This window comes from Carcharodon carcharias, chromosome 17 (assembly GCF_017639515.1).
Source record: "Carcharodon carcharias isolate sCarCar2 chromosome 17, sCarCar2.pri, whole genome shotgun sequence".
In the NCBI taxonomy this organism is placed as follows: Eukaryota; Metazoa; Chordata; class Chondrichthyes; order Lamniformes; family Lamnidae; genus Carcharodon; species Carcharodon carcharias.
Window position 1 is genome coordinate 25,587,236 of NC_054483.1, and position 15,257 is coordinate 25,602,492.

General features: G+C 44.4%; 1 protein-coding gene across 4 annotated transcripts in view; it reads right to left on the reverse strand.

The window, feature by feature from the left end:
* Positions 1–431: 431 nt before the first annotated feature.
* ash2l (ash2 like, histone lysine methyltransferase complex subunit) overlaps positions 432–15,257 on the reverse strand; it is a 47,377-nt gene continuing 32,551 nt past the window's right edge. For all 4 annotated transcript variants that reach the window (XM_041209739.1, XM_041209736.1, XM_041209737.1 and 1 more), the window contains 8 exons: positions 11,069–11,156; positions 9,094–9,311; positions 7,558–7,725; positions 5,149–5,342; positions 3,975–4,067; positions 2,989–3,087; positions 2,180–2,239; positions 432–1,321 (listed from right to left, as the gene is read on the reverse strand). In XM_041209739.1, the coding sequence (XP_041065673.1) occupies positions 1,214–1,321; positions 2,180–2,239; positions 2,989–3,087; positions 3,975–4,067; positions 5,149–5,342; positions 7,558–7,725; positions 9,094–9,311; positions 11,069–11,156 (1,028 nt within the window). In that variant the 3' untranslated portion in view covers positions 432–1,213. The remainder of the gene's footprint in view (positions 1,322–2,179; positions 2,240–2,988; positions 3,088–3,974; positions 4,068–5,148; positions 5,343–7,557; positions 7,726–9,093; positions 9,312–11,068; positions 11,157–15,257) is intronic.

Sequence of the window (15,257 nt, forward strand, 5' to 3'; positions counted from 1 at the left end):
CTAGGAAATGGCAAGCATACAAACCCAATTCCCAAACAAACTGACAAGAAAACTGTTAAGTGCAGGCAGAAATGAAGCTACTTTGCCCTACAGGATGGAACAGAATGACATTCAATTCTCACAAATATCCATCAGCAGTCCAATTTTAAAATATGGGCTCTTTTTTACCATTGTCCTAATTTAGGTTAGATGGGCAGATGTCTGAGACATTAGAGGCTTCAAGTTAAACTGGAAAGAGGTGAAAAATACGTCAATACGAAGGTCATGAGGATGACTTCAAACCTATAAGTGGATATAAAAACCAGAAAGAAATAGAGGTGACAATTGGCAGACAGCGAAAGCAAGAACCTGCCAATGTCATATCCTTCCTCCCAGAATGAGGGCACACAAATATACAACACAACTTTGCTCAGGAGCACAAGAGACGGACATCAATTCCAGCTTTTATTACAGGGTAATGGTATCAAAATACAAGATTTCTTTTAGCCTTCCTTGTTTGGTCTGATGGGTCTTTGTCAGGCCATCTTCCTATGATTGTGAACCTGCCATTCCTACACATTCACCAAATCACATTCACATCCCACAAAGAGACATAAAGCTTTTGTAGTGCTGTGGAACCCAACCCTAGCAAATGTTGTGTGGTCTCTCATAATCACTTCATCTTGCTTGTTCTGACACAGATCTGAACTGAAGTTTACAGTCCTCCCGGTGCCCCTTTATCCAGTAGTGAGTAAAGTGGTGTACGTTAGTTAGGATTCCAAGAAGCAGCAGCTTCTATACTAATAAAAGGCCAATGTCACCAAGTCAAGGCACGTAAAAGCAAGGGACCCATTCAATACTGAGAAAATGCCATTGTTACTTATCTCATGTTGAGGATTCAGCATCACAACAGGGGGAATGTATCATCACGAGGCTCCAGTCACATGTCACAAGACAATTGCGACTGGTTTGTTGGGTGGGGAAAGGGCTCATGTACAAGATCTGAACTTGGCAATTGTACACCACATGACTTACATGTGCATGGAGATGGCTGGCAATAACATCAGGTTGGCTCACCTAAACCCAAGTACATTGAAATTGTTCTGACATGACTCCAAGGTTGTGAACCCATCACGACAGTTCATGGCTCAAGTATCACTTCCATTAAGCTTAGTTGCCCACAATTTCTTCAGCTACTTCTGAAGTCCCAGGGTATCTCTCCATTAAAAGGGACTTAAGGCTCCCATGGTGGGCTTCGCCTGCCATCGACCTCTCCTTCGGCGTGGTAAAGGATGTCCGCCAGTGTGTGCTCCACCACAGCATACCAGCCCATGTCACTTATCTGCACATTCAGGAAAGACAAACAGCATAGGGTTAACGACAGAGGCTCCTGAACATCGGAGCATAGGCTTGCACCCGCTGGCTAAGTTTCTGACTCCATTTCAGGGAACTGACTTCTGATACACAGTCCACCTGAAAGGGAGGTAAAATCCGAAAGCATCAATCATGTTAAGAGGGCGTGCGATAATCATGAGGATGAGAAATTTACAGACAAGAAGAGGGTATGTGGGGCTCTCTTTCCGAGAGCCAGCACACACATGATGGGCTGAATGATCTCCTCCAGCGCTTTAAGTTCCTATGATTCTATGAATATGGCATTGCTGGTCTAGAAAAGGAAATAACTTGCAATTTTACAGCACCTTGCACAGCCTGTGGGAACCCCAAAGCACTTTGCCAATAGCAACTTTTGAAGTTCAGGCCACCATTGCAACATGACAGCCAATTTGCACACAGCAAGCTCCCACAAACAACACTGAGAAAAATGACCAGTTAACCTGTAGTGCTGTGGGTTGAGGGGTAAATATTGGCCAGGATACTGGGAGAATTCCCCAGCTCTTCTTCAAATCTTACCATAGGGTCTTTAACGTGACATCGGGGATGATTCAGCCTTGGTTTCGTGGTCAACCAAAAGCAATTTTAGAATTCAAGGAAAGAAAGTGAAGCTGGAAATCCAAAGCCCTTCCCACACAAAACGCTGCAAATTCACAGGTCAGTGTTTATGAAGAGAAAAGGCAGGATCTGGCCAATCAGGTGTGCCGGCCCCCCTCAGTTCTCCAATTCCTGCATTTGTTCCTCTTTTTAAAACTTGGAGTGAACAGCATACTACAAGCAATGAGAAGCAATCGTTTGAATCACTTACTGGTTTGAATGGAATGTCTTTTGGAGGATACTTGAAATTTGGCCCAAAGTTGATTGACACCTGAAAAGATCAGACCCAAAAATCAATGATTTGCTTCACCTTAAGGTGTCTGAATGAGTGAACCGCCTACTCGATATTACAGCATGAAAACGGAGTCCCATGGTCTAATGTGAGATTCAGAGGTAGACTTAACCAAAACTTCAATCCAATTCTTGCCTTCTAAAAAAAATAAGGTTCATCTTACTCAAATCGAGCAAACAAATCTAATTGAAATTCTCAGGCATCGAAACAAAAATCTAACTGCAAGTGCAAAAACCCAATTCCCTCCATTAATTGCATGGAGCTTTTACATCGGTACATGATGGCTCCCTATCACCAACAACCTCTCCTTCTCTCTGCCCTGGATCTCCCACATCACGAAGATAACTAATTCATGAGAGGCTCCCAAAGCCAAGTGCCTGCAGTGCATCTCCTCCTCTTTGGGGTAATGCTCATCTTGGACGTGGTCCTCTTTAGCTGAGCTCGAGAATGGGGGTCCTGCAACCCCACAGCCTTCCAGCAGCTTTCAACCCAGAGGCACAGGAAGCAGGAAACATGTGAAAACGATGACTACTTGAATCCAAGAAAGTGAGTGCTGCACTGATGGTGAGCAGTGAAACCGCGAGGGAATTCTGTGCATATAATAGAGCAGTTGGTTCCCTCTGTCATTTTAATCTATTGCACCATCATAGGTGATCAATGTAACAGAGACACAATAGGCAAAGGCTGCCACCAACAAGAGCTCATTGTGCTTCTACAGCTGTACTTACTGTGCAGTTCTTGTACAAAGAAATTGCAGGATGGTACACACCAGCATATACATTTTCATAGGCAGTTCCCTCATTATCTCCATTCTTATAAAATATCATCTGATCAAGAAAAAAAAAAGAGAACATTTCAGTGACATAGCCATGGCATCAGTTGTTCTAAATCCAATCTGTAAGAACTGGACAAAAGCAAGTACTCCTGCAATGATTCAATCCTGTCCTGATCTAGTCAGATAACAATGAAGAAACCTGCATTTCTCTTGAGCCGGGCTCAATCTCAGGTTCTGACAATGAAGTGCTTTCTTTACAGCGTGGTCATTGTTGTATTGCAAAAAACACAGCTGCCAACTTGCACACAGCTGGATTCCACAAACATCCATGAGATAACAGTCAGATAATCCGCTTCTCGTGGTATTGGCCGAAGGATAAATATTACACTGGGGGACCGGGGAGGAACTGTCCTTCCTCAGATAACGGCATCTCTTATGTGCACCAGCGTGTGCAAAGTCCTGTCCAAAAGGCAGCCCCTCTGCCCTCTGACCGCACTATCTCAGTACCGGACTGTGGTGTTTATACTGACTTTGCGCTCAAGTTTCTGGAGTGGGATTTGAACCCATGAGCTTCTGACTCAGGCTTCTGGTCAGAAGTCCCAGCTTGAATTCTTGGGCCAGCCCGAGCCAAAGTTGGGGTGCAGCATTACACTTGGCTTGAGCAGAGTTCCAAGTCATGGCTGCACCATTATTGTGGTGCATTCGCACATGTACTGGACGTGGACAAGATCACGAACAGTCTGGATTAACCTCCTTGTATACACTTCGGCCCCCAGGAAATAAGGTCAAGTGATCTACTGATACTGTCCTGTATCTCATGTGAAAAACTGCAGGAACTGTACATCCGCATATGTCTCCAAGTATTTTGATGAAATGGAACTGCTGGCTGACGGCAACTGCAGACAGGCACGTGTGGCATAATCTAATTGGGAATCTCACCTTGCTGCCTGTCGCTGGCTTGAGGCTCTTCTCAGCCTTGTCCACAAAGTCTTTCTCCTCAAAGTACAAGTAACTCTTGAATTTAATCAGAGCCTGATCCAAAGAGAAAAACACTGACATTAATGGTACATAACACAAACTCCTTTTCCTCTTGCAGATTTTCCCAGATTAGTGCTCAAAACAAAGGCTGCAAGCATTGAAGGAGCTGCTCTCAACAGCTGGGCAAACAGATGGTGGCCATTCCAACAGATGCAAATACTAATCTGGGCTCCGTGTATAAGAAGCTTTAAAATGAGCATTCTGACATGGTGTACATGCTTCCTTAGCTGTACAGTCTTTTGGGACGCACTGCAAGAAATTAGGCAGTAAGCTCCTGGAAACAGCAGTATGACCACGACCAGATCATTTGTCTTTTAAAGTTGTCGGTTGAATGATCAATATTGGCCGGGACACCTGAAAGGAATACCCCACACTTCTTCAGAATGGTAATTAGGGATCGATTACATCCAAGATGGATCCTTGGTACAGCCTCTCATCTGAGAGACGATGCATCAACAGTGCAGCACTCCCTCAGGACTGAATCATCAAGACTCGATTTTGTGCTCAAGCCTCTGGAGTGGGGCTGGAACCCATGATCTTCTGGCTCAGTTGTGTTCCCACTGAGTCACAGCTGACATCTAGGCTCCAATAGCATTATCAGATGCCTTGGGGACAATTCACTTGCTCAGCCACCAGGGCACAAAATTACCATTTGGAGGGACAAGGAGACTGAACAGAGCCAAATTCATGCAGACAACATAAGGTGAGGTAGAATAATGTTAGACAGCTCATTCTGATGACCAGATGGCCTTCTGTACAGCATAAACACATGGGACTCCCCACCAGAATGGGACAGATTCCATCCTTCATCTTTGCAAGTTACCAGCAAGGCCATCACATAATCAGAATGTTTTCTGCTCCAATTCTTTGGATATTAAAAACCAAAAATGCCTTTGATGTAATTTCCTGGCTGTTCCACCACAACAGAGTCAAACAGGGAATGTGCTTAACCTAAATGTTAAATTTGTTTACCCCAAGTTGACCAAATGTACAACTTCAATGAACATATTAATGTTAAAGAAGGAATTTTGTGAAATTGAAATTTTGATCCATCTGCAAAGACCCATCCATTTACCTTATCTTTGTAAGTGTCTGGCAGTGCCCGAGCAGCCTCAGTATCCTCCGGAAGGTAGAGATAAAACCCAAGGATGTCCCCTTGCCCGTAGCCTTTGGCGTAGTGTTTGCCAATTGACTGATGGAACTTGGTTCCTTTCTTGCTGCGCCATGAGTAACTGAACTTATCATAGCCCAAGGGTGCCTGGAGATTGCCTGGAGGGAGCCAAGTTTGAAGAGGTTACAACTTGATCTCTGAACTTTGCTGTCAATCACTTCAACTCCAGAGATGCTGCCAGACAGTCTGCCAACTCCGATTTATTTTGGGTTGGCATCAAGACCCACCTTCTCACAATTTCAGAAACTGTGCAATTTTTTTTCCATCCTTTCATCTGAGCTACATGCTTTCCAACTCTAGGGCTTGGTGTTAACAAACCACTGCTACTCAATTTACCTCACTGCCTCTCATTTAAGATCTCGTGTGAGGGGACTGAGTTTCTTAATCAAGAATTCACTGTACAAGAGACAAGTTTTAGGAAGTATACATTTTGTCAAGCCACAACCAGTACCAAAAGAATAAGCCGCAGTACCTGCCATACATCAGCATCCCGTGGCTCAGGTGAGCAAACCTGCTCCAAAACAAAGTACAGTACACATTTAAATTTTAATTTTTAAACATTGAGGGATTCCGCTCACTAGAAAATCCAACTTTTTTTTCCCTCATAAAATCATCGTCCCTTATCCCATTTACAACTGATCAGAATCCACGTTCACTCGCTCCACTCTGCTTGATCAACTGCTGACTTGTACAATAAATTTAACCTTTCTGCAGGTAGCTTTTGAGAAAGTTCAAGTTTGGGCAAAACAACCAACTGGTCAAAGGTAAATCCATGTCAATAACTCTACCAGCAGTCACTGCCTCAGTTAAAATAAAAAGGAAAGGTCAGATTAAAAAAAAAAGGTGGCATCACCTCAATGGCCTGAGATAGGCAAGCAGCTAATCTCATACAGTTTGAATGGAAGGTTTTTCAAGATTTCTGTGCTGCATTCACCCACACAAGAAATAAGAGGTGGCCATTTGGCCTGTCAAGCCTGCTCCACCATTCAGTTCAATCATAGCTGATCTCAGGATTCAAGTCCACTTTACCGCCTGCTCCCCAAATCCTTTGATTCTCTGAGGAACCAAAAATCAGTCTATTGCAGCCTTAAATATATTCAGTGGTGCAGCATCCACAATCCTCCATGGGAGAGAATTCCAAAGATTCACAACCTTTGCGGTGAAATAATTTTTTTCTCATCTCAGTCCTAAATCATTGGCCCCCTTATCCTGAGATCGCGACCCGGTGTTTGAGATTCCCCAGTCGGCCGAAACAATCTCTCAGTGTCTAGAGTGTCAAACCCCTTCTGGGATGCTTCTCCACTGGAGCTGAGCAGGTAGGAAAACCTAGGAAGTTGGTGGCAGCTTGGAAGGCTCTGAGAATAAGTGGCTCCCCCACTGCCACCCACGTTAAGGCAAGAGAGACGGGTTAGATTTCCAACTGCAGCTGAAAGAGGGGACAGTGCACTCAGTGGCAAAATCAGAGTTTCACCACCACTGCATCAGCCAATGAATTGGAGGCTGGCATAGCTTACAGCAAACAGAGTCTACTTAAACAGTCTCTACGACCGTCAGCAAACAAAACTCATGGCCAAAACTATAGCAGAGGTCTCCTGAAAAAGGCAGCATTATTTCTCCAGTAAAATGCAGTGATTGGAGGATAGATACATCATATAAGTTAAAAATAAAGTTGTCTTTCATGTTGCATTAGCCAAGAGCTGGATAAACTACTACAAAATTCTGTGGTCATCCAACTGAGCCTTATCAGGGGCTGAAGCATTAACTCCATTTGTTTTGTGCTTTGTTTGAGGCCATAGTTAATTGGCATCTGTCATTCATTTCACTGCAGGACTTGTTCTCTCTCTCGTATGAACATATAAAATTGACAAACAAAAACCAGTGGGCCTATCAAATCTGCCCCACTCTCAACTGCCTTTGCATCATGACTGGACACTCACTCTTGGCCTCCCCCAACCATGCTGTTGGCTGAGAGAGGCCAAAAAAAATAATGAAAAACCCAAGCTGAGAAGGAAGGATAAAATGCTCTAGAGAATTCCTCCCCAACTCCCTCAAGAAACAAAAACCAGATTACATAGGTTGATTGTTACTTGTGGAGCCACTTAGCTTTTACATGTTTCACATCTGTCCATGAAATTGCTTTCTTTAAAAAATTGACATGTCTTTCTGGCTGTCAACTGGACTCTCACCTCAACCCGTTTTACTCCAAGAGATGCCCTTGAAAAGCTCAGGCTGATGAGGTCAAACAGAGCCAGGCCTGCACAAAGTGAAGTCCCTTATTCTAATACCATTGTGCAGGTCTGAGACGTACCGTACCTAAAGGTTGTGACCAACCAAGTCTCGCAGCTGTCTCTGCAGGCATTTCGTCCACTGTGATCTCAAAGTACCAGCCTCCTTTCCGGATTCCGTGAGACGCTCGCACCATGGAGTAGCCTTTTTCTCCTGTCACTGTCAGCCGGTCATCGGATATCTTCAGCTGAGGGGCTGGAAAAGTCACAGAGCCAATAAACACCAGGTTTCACAGGTGCTCTCCATATTATGGAGTTGCCTGGTTTCATAAGTGCTCGATGATGTACGAAGATCAATTTCAATTAGGAGCTCGAGAAAGCAACAACATTAAGTGTCTCCTACTTCCCGAACTTCCAAGTCTCCCCAACTTTAGATACGACAGCTGGGTAACCATCTTAGAGAAAGAATAATTTGGAGGATGGACTGTACATTAAGTCTGTGGTTTGATGCTGGACATTGTGCCTACTGATCCCTTCCTTCCCCTGCAAATGGTGGCTACAAGTGGAGAGGCCCTCTCCTTGATCTGGTGGGACAAAGATCTCCAACATGAGCTCATCACAAGTAAACCCAGAGTCTGGTACATGAAGGGCTTTGGCCACAATGGGTCAGTACCACCACAGAGAGGGGAAGGCACAGTTATTTCAATTTCAATTTGACCCAGGAAAATTTATGACATCTCCAAATTCTGAGATTTCTTGGGGAGTAAGTGATGCAGGAACCACTGTGACCGAAGGACTGCAAATCTGCACCCGAAAAGCCACAAAGCTATCTCTACCTTGCACAATGCACTCAGCTCCCTATTGCTATGGCTCCCTGTGCTGAGAGGCTGAGAATAAGGCCTGGGCTACCAATTAATACAAGGGCGGAGAAGATCCTTTTATGGAACAAGTGTTCACAACTGTTAATGACAGTAAATTGAGGACGAGGGGCTGATTCCAAGTTATACACAGCTGGAATTGTCCCCAATGTGACTGTTCCCCACCTGACAAACACTGGAAAGAATGCAAGCAGACTGCCACATCTTCAAATTGCACATCAAGACCTACCCATTCTACAGAGCACAAAGGTTACAGCCACTGCGATCCTCTTGGAGCTCCATTCTCCTTGGTAGGAAGCCTCCAATTCTCTGAGGCTGCCCACTGCCCCATTAGCCCAACAGAGAAACATTTAAAAAGAAGTGCTTGTGTGCATATATATTATGAATTCAGCAGTATTAATACTTGTGTGACTAAGAATAAAAACAAGTGTGTGCTCCCAAAAATAACAATGCTTTGTGAAATATTAAGTATATTTTAAGAAAAAGTGGAAGACATGAGTATCAGGCAATATATCCACAGTGCCTCTAAGAACATAAGTTATCCTGCTGCTACAGTAGCTATTAGCATCAAGTAGTAAATTAATTAAGTCACATTTGATAAGCTACCAGTGAAATCTGTAGTTATATTCGATGAGCAGCATACCTGCGGTATCTGTTCAATTTTTACTCATTTGGTCTGCAGTACATCTATTGCTGTGCATTGAAGAATTAACCCCACCCCACCCCCGACCACCTCATGTACGTACCTCGATCATGCAGTGCCAGAAGAACCTTTTCATACAGGCAAGCCCTGTAGAGGTCCCCGGGGATGGGTTTACCAGCCCAGCAGTCCAGCTCCAGTTTCTCTGGGTCCGGAGCATGGGGATCAGGTTCAGCCAGGATATACCGATAACCATCCTTGTTGAACGGATGTTCCAGGGGATAGCCATGTGGGGGCAGACGTTGAGCAGCGAACAGCGGGTCACTGGACGGTGTAGGGTGGGGGGAAGAAACATATACATTAAAGTTTACATAAAAGCACCTCATCTCCCCTCAAGATCTTCCCCAGCCATTCCCTATTCATGGGCCCAAATGCAGCTGGTAACATCCTTGGATGAAACCCTAATTTCTACCATCTGATACTTCCCACCTACTCCCCCAGGAACCTGAATCAGATCAGACAGGGCCACAGTGCGCTCAAACAAGTACTGCTGCGGTGTAAACATTCTAACGACATCAGTTGCAAGTCACAAAAGGGTCTACACAATTGTGTCATGTTGTTCTTCTCTTTGACCAGTGACACTAAAATATGCCAGTAATTAACTCCATATCCAACACAGTCCATTTCTGCACTCCATTCCCTCAAGAAACTAATATGGTAAGTGTCCCTCGATTGCATGTGAACCACTTCAGTATTGACCACACATCACTCTGCCCTCTCCTGTACTTGAATGCAAACACTTGAACTCTCAATTGGCTTGGACTAGGGCCTAATGCTCAAAGCTAAGCTATTCTGCTCAGTCTGTAAATCACCATGGTGGAGGCCCTGTTATGAATGATTAAGCACTTCCCTCAAACAGCAAATTAAAGATCGGAAACTCAACGTGGAGCGACTACTCTCCCCACCCTCAAACAAGTCCAAAGACAGACTTACACCTATAGAGGATGTCTCAAAGCACTTGACAGCCAATGAAGTATTGTTATTGAAGTGAAACTGAACTGGACTAGACATATAAATACTGTGACTACAGGGGCAGGTCAGGGGCTGGGAATTCTGAGATGAGTAACTCACCTCCCAATTCCCCAAAGTCTGTCCACCTTCTACATGGCACAGGTCAGGAGTGTGATGGAATACTCCCCATTTGCCTGGATAAGTGCAGCTCCCACAACACTCAAGAAGCTCGATACCACCTAGGATGAAGCAGCCCCGCTTCATTGGCAACCCATCCACAAACATTCACTCCCTCCACCACCGACACACAGTAGCAGCAGTCTGTACAATCTACAAGATGCACTGCAGAAACTCACCAAGGCTCCTTAAGCAGCACCTTCCAAACCCACGACCACTACCACCTAGAAGGGCAAGGGCAGCAGATAGATGGTAACACCACCACCTAGAAGTTCCCCTCCAGCCACTCACCATCCTGACTTGGAAATATATCAGCCATTCCTTCACTGTCACTGGGTCAAGATCCTGGAACTCGCTTCCTAACAGCACGGTGGGAGTACCCACACCATATGAACTGCAGCGGTTCAAGAAGGCAGCTCACCACCACCTTCTCAAGGGCAATTAGGGATGGGCAATAAACACTGGCCTTGCCACTGATGCCCACATCCCATAAATTAGTACATTTTTTTTTAAAGTCAGTTTTGTAATGTCAGAAAGTTGGACAGAGAGTGCAGTTTGAGTTCATTTGCTGGTGAACATCCACTGCAAAGCCACCATGTTAACAATTAATCCCCCCCCCCACATATAAGGGAGAAACTGATCTTTTTATGTGCAGGATGCATTTTAGAACTTACTGGTCATCTCACTCAAAGAAAACCACACTATTCAGTAGAACACTGAACCAAGCTTGCCAGAGGAAAACTGCAGAAAATAAGCCTACGATCTCATCCGTGAAAAAATGCTCTCCTGTGTGAATGCTGCACCGCTATGTTCCCCCACCCCCACAATCAGCCATCTCAAGCAGTCAGTAGCCCTGTGGACCGGTTCCCCAACCAATTCCCAAACAGTCTCACCTTCGGGTCCTCTTCGCAGTCCCTCCTGAAGTGCCGTCCTGTTTACGTTTTGCTCCTCTTCCTTTCCCACTCCCTCCAACGGTGCCACCTTGAAAAAGAAAATACTGAAGATTGTGATCTGGGACTAAACTGTCTGCTCCCGAACACCCAGAGCTGAGTGACTGCTCGGGAAAAAGCACCGAATCCAACAGCTTCATGTGCATTGGGAACAGACCAGCCTCTAAGCCTTTCTCTACTTGACATGCCTGGGACAGGGGAACAAGGACTCAGGACAGGACAAAAAAAGGAATCATTGCTGACAACATCAACACCAACTTCAGCATAGCAATGCTAGATTACTCACTATGCTTTCCTTCACGGCTGCTACTGCCAGAATCTCACACAGAACGAGTGAATAAAATTAGATGTTTGCTCAAAGAGTATCTCCATCAGTACTATCTGCTTTTCAAAGTAAAACCTCAATAAAATTCAACAGTGTCTGACTGTTCAGTGTGGATGTCAAACCAAGGAACTCACTTTGAGTTGTTCCAAAGTCCATGTCTGATGAGACTCGATGTTGAGCTTTGAGCTAGAACCAAACCAATTCATATTGTTTGCCAATGTTAGTTCAACTCTATTGCACGTTTGGGTTTAATTCCTACAAATCAGATCTCTTCTCACTCAAAAAACACGCTCATGTTTTAATCCGGTTTCGTGCTCCCTGTGGATTGTGCCGATAAACCTCCTGCTGTTGTGTGGACACGTTTATCAAAACCCATCTGGTTTAAATATTGCAATCAATTAAGTCATTATCCCTGAAGAAATTTCCATTTTAAATGCAAAGCTGAATGCACATTTCCTAAACAAATTTATGAAACGTAGGAGGAAACAGTGCAAGTTCAGCTGGTTACTGGAACAACTACTAAAAGAAAAAGGCAGAGAGAAGTTTGGAATGCAGGAAGGTTCAGCTGACAGACCGGAGATCTGTTCCACTGTTGGTCATGGATGCTTCACGTCGACCATTTCCAACACCAAGTCCTGGAAATTAGAAACATGACTTGAGTGTGTCAAATTCCTCTCTGATGGATTAATGTATTCACGAATCTATTCTTAATAAATACCGGTATAGGGGAGGCTAAATCTGCTCATCATTGGTCTATTAACATTAAATAAGGTGCAATTCCAGCGCCTGACCTTTCAGTATAACCTAGTTATACAGTGCGAATGTCGTCAATCAAACAGTGATGGTATGTGCAGTGGCATTTCTTCTGGAGCCCACTTGGTATCAGGGCTTTAACCACCCAAGTGATTTCTGTCCAGTCCCATTATATAATTATTACACTCATCATTGTGACCGCTCAACTCTGCGGCTTACAGTCACAGGACTGCTGAGGGTTTGCTTCAATCCATATAGTGGGTTACCTCTTAAAACTGTCAAGACCAGAGAACGACACATGGAAGGGTAACCTGTGGCTTTCAACCAACAGGTTTTTAAAATTAATTTTCAGATGCTGCCCAAATGTTAACATCATGTTGTCAATGTCTAAGTCAAGCCCAGATTTCCAGATCTCTGACAAGGTAAGTTATGCTCGGGAAATGACAGCCAGTTCAGTGAACCATTCCCACCCTCAGCAAGTCTCTGCAGTGGAGGTACCAAGATATGGGCAGCTTTAATATTCCTTTAGCTTCTGTGCTAAATTCTGGCAGTATCGGACTGCAAAGCAATAAAGGATGCAAGTCAGGGTGTAACTTTTTTTTTTGAGAAGCACAGGAATTCTTGAAGCACCAGCTGCATTTTCCTTTGCCACTGTTTGCAGGTGTATTTGTTTCTGCAGCTTTTCTCGGGGAAAGCACAAAGATGCAGAGGCTGCACAGAAAACAGAAACTTGAAGAATTGGAAAATGAACTCACCACACTAGCAAAAGCTGAGCTCTCTTTAATCACTCACTCCTCACAGTCAAGTCCCATCCTGTGCAATAATTTTTAATATGCTGACATCTTTTCAAACATGTACAGCTGCAATGGCAACATTCCTCTCTGCACATGCTACTTCTGAAGCTCTATTCAGATGTCCTTCCACAATAGGTTCATGCCACGTCCAATTCATAATGCGAGACCAATAGCTCACCCCTAAGGCTGCTCATGGACAACTCCCAAATTTGCAGAAAGGGACACTGCCCTGTATCACCCATGCAAAGAGATGCTTATCCTACGTGTGAATTAACTGCTGCATTACCCCATTCAAAGAGGTGTCCTCTGAGATACAGGACAGAACCAGTGCTGTACTCTAAAAAGCTCTTCAATTATACAGCATATCTAATGCAGGAAAATATTCTTGGGAACTTCACAAGAGATGCATTCACCTAAAAAAATCATTGAGCCAAAGATGAGGGCATTGTACAGGATGATCATCAAGTTGCTTTGGATAGGGGGATTTTATGGAAGGACCTCAGGAAGGAAGGAGACTTGGGGAAGTGGAATTCAGAGAAGCAATTCCAGAGCTTTGCGAACCTGATGGCACAGCCTCCAATGGTAGGGTGAAGTGGGGGTTTATTCACAAGAAGCCAGAGTCAGAGGAAGGGGCTGTAGGGCAGGAGAAAGCTACCGATAGAGGCACGAACGGGATTTAAGTACAAGGATGAGATTTTTAAACTTAGTATTGAGGGAGCTTGGAGTGAATGCAAGCCAGTAAAGACAAGTGTGATGGAATAGTGGGCACTTGGTGAGGGATAGATACAAGCAGCAACATTTTGAATGAGCTGTAGCCTATAAAGGACAGCCAAAAAGCTTTTGTAAAAACAGGTTTTCGAGGCAACAAACAGTTGGATGAGAGCTTCTGCAACAAATGAGCTGAAGTAAGGGCAGAGACAGATAGACAGTCTTTTTCATGGATACGGGGGTTACAAACCCAATTCAAGGCTGAATTGGTTTGAGTTTGAGACAATTGCCAGTGAGCAAGGTGGAATCAAGGGCACGGGGATGGAATGGAGGCAAAGGCGATGGCTTTTGGTTTCGCCAATGCTTAACTCAAGGATACTGCAGCTCAACCAAGACTAGATGTCAGGCAAACTGTTCCACCACACAGGTAGTGGAGAAGTTGGGAGGTATGGGGGTTATTTAGAGCTGGGTGAATCCACTGATCCCCAAGTCTATAGATATCATCAAGGGAGCAGGACATAGATTGAGAAGAAAAAGAGGTAACAATAGATTCTTTTCGGGGTACTTGAGGCAACAGTGCAGAAGTGTAAAGACAGAAACCATTGCTGGATATATAGCAGTCAGGCTAGAGTTAGGGCAGTCTGACTAAATTGGACAAGTGAGGAGAGGTGTCGTAGAAGAATGGTGTCAGCCAACTGCACAAAAATGCTGAGAAGCTCAAGCAGAGAATGCCATCTGTGACTTGTGGCTGGGATAGTTTCAGTGCTGTCATAGAGGTGGAAATGCAATTGGAGAGATTCAAACATCAAGTTGTAGGATATGGGATGTGACGTTGAAGAGACAAGAGTAGTTAGATATGGAGTGATCGCTTTCAAGACCAGACAGGTTGAGGGAGTTTCTTTTGAAGAGGTGGTCATGACAGAGTGGGATAGTGCCTGAAGCGAAGGAACCATTCACAAATCAGCTAATGTGGGCCCCAGGGAGGGAAATGAGCTGTCTGCAGTTCAGTGGAAGCTGAAGTTAAGGGAACAGGACATAGGTTTCCACTGGCACAATGAACTGAAAGAGAATGTGAGGGGGAGATAACAGAGAAGTAAGACACAGACGTAGCCTTAGAGGATACAATTGTTGGAATAGGGGTGGAAGAGTGGGGGGATCGTTCAGCCAAACATCAGACAGATATTCTCAATATTAGTGATAAATTATCCACATGCTCCTCAGACTTGTAGGTGAAGGGGTTAAGGAAGCGGTTGATAATGAAGATTAGAATCCAGGATCAATGGGATAGAGTAGTGGATGGGAGTCTGGCAGAGTTTGATGAAGTTTAGCAAGATCTACTGATGGACGGCTAAACCACTGAATGCCAGGTCTATTCAAATATGCGATTCTCAAACTTGAGGGAACGACTGGCATAGGAGAGAGTAAGGTTTTAGATGGGAATAAAGGCAAAGGAGGGATGGAGAGATGTCGAGTGGAGTGATGGATCCAGACACAACACTGTGGGCTGAAAGCTAGCCAGTTTGGAGTTTGAAAATACATTTAAGGGAAAAAA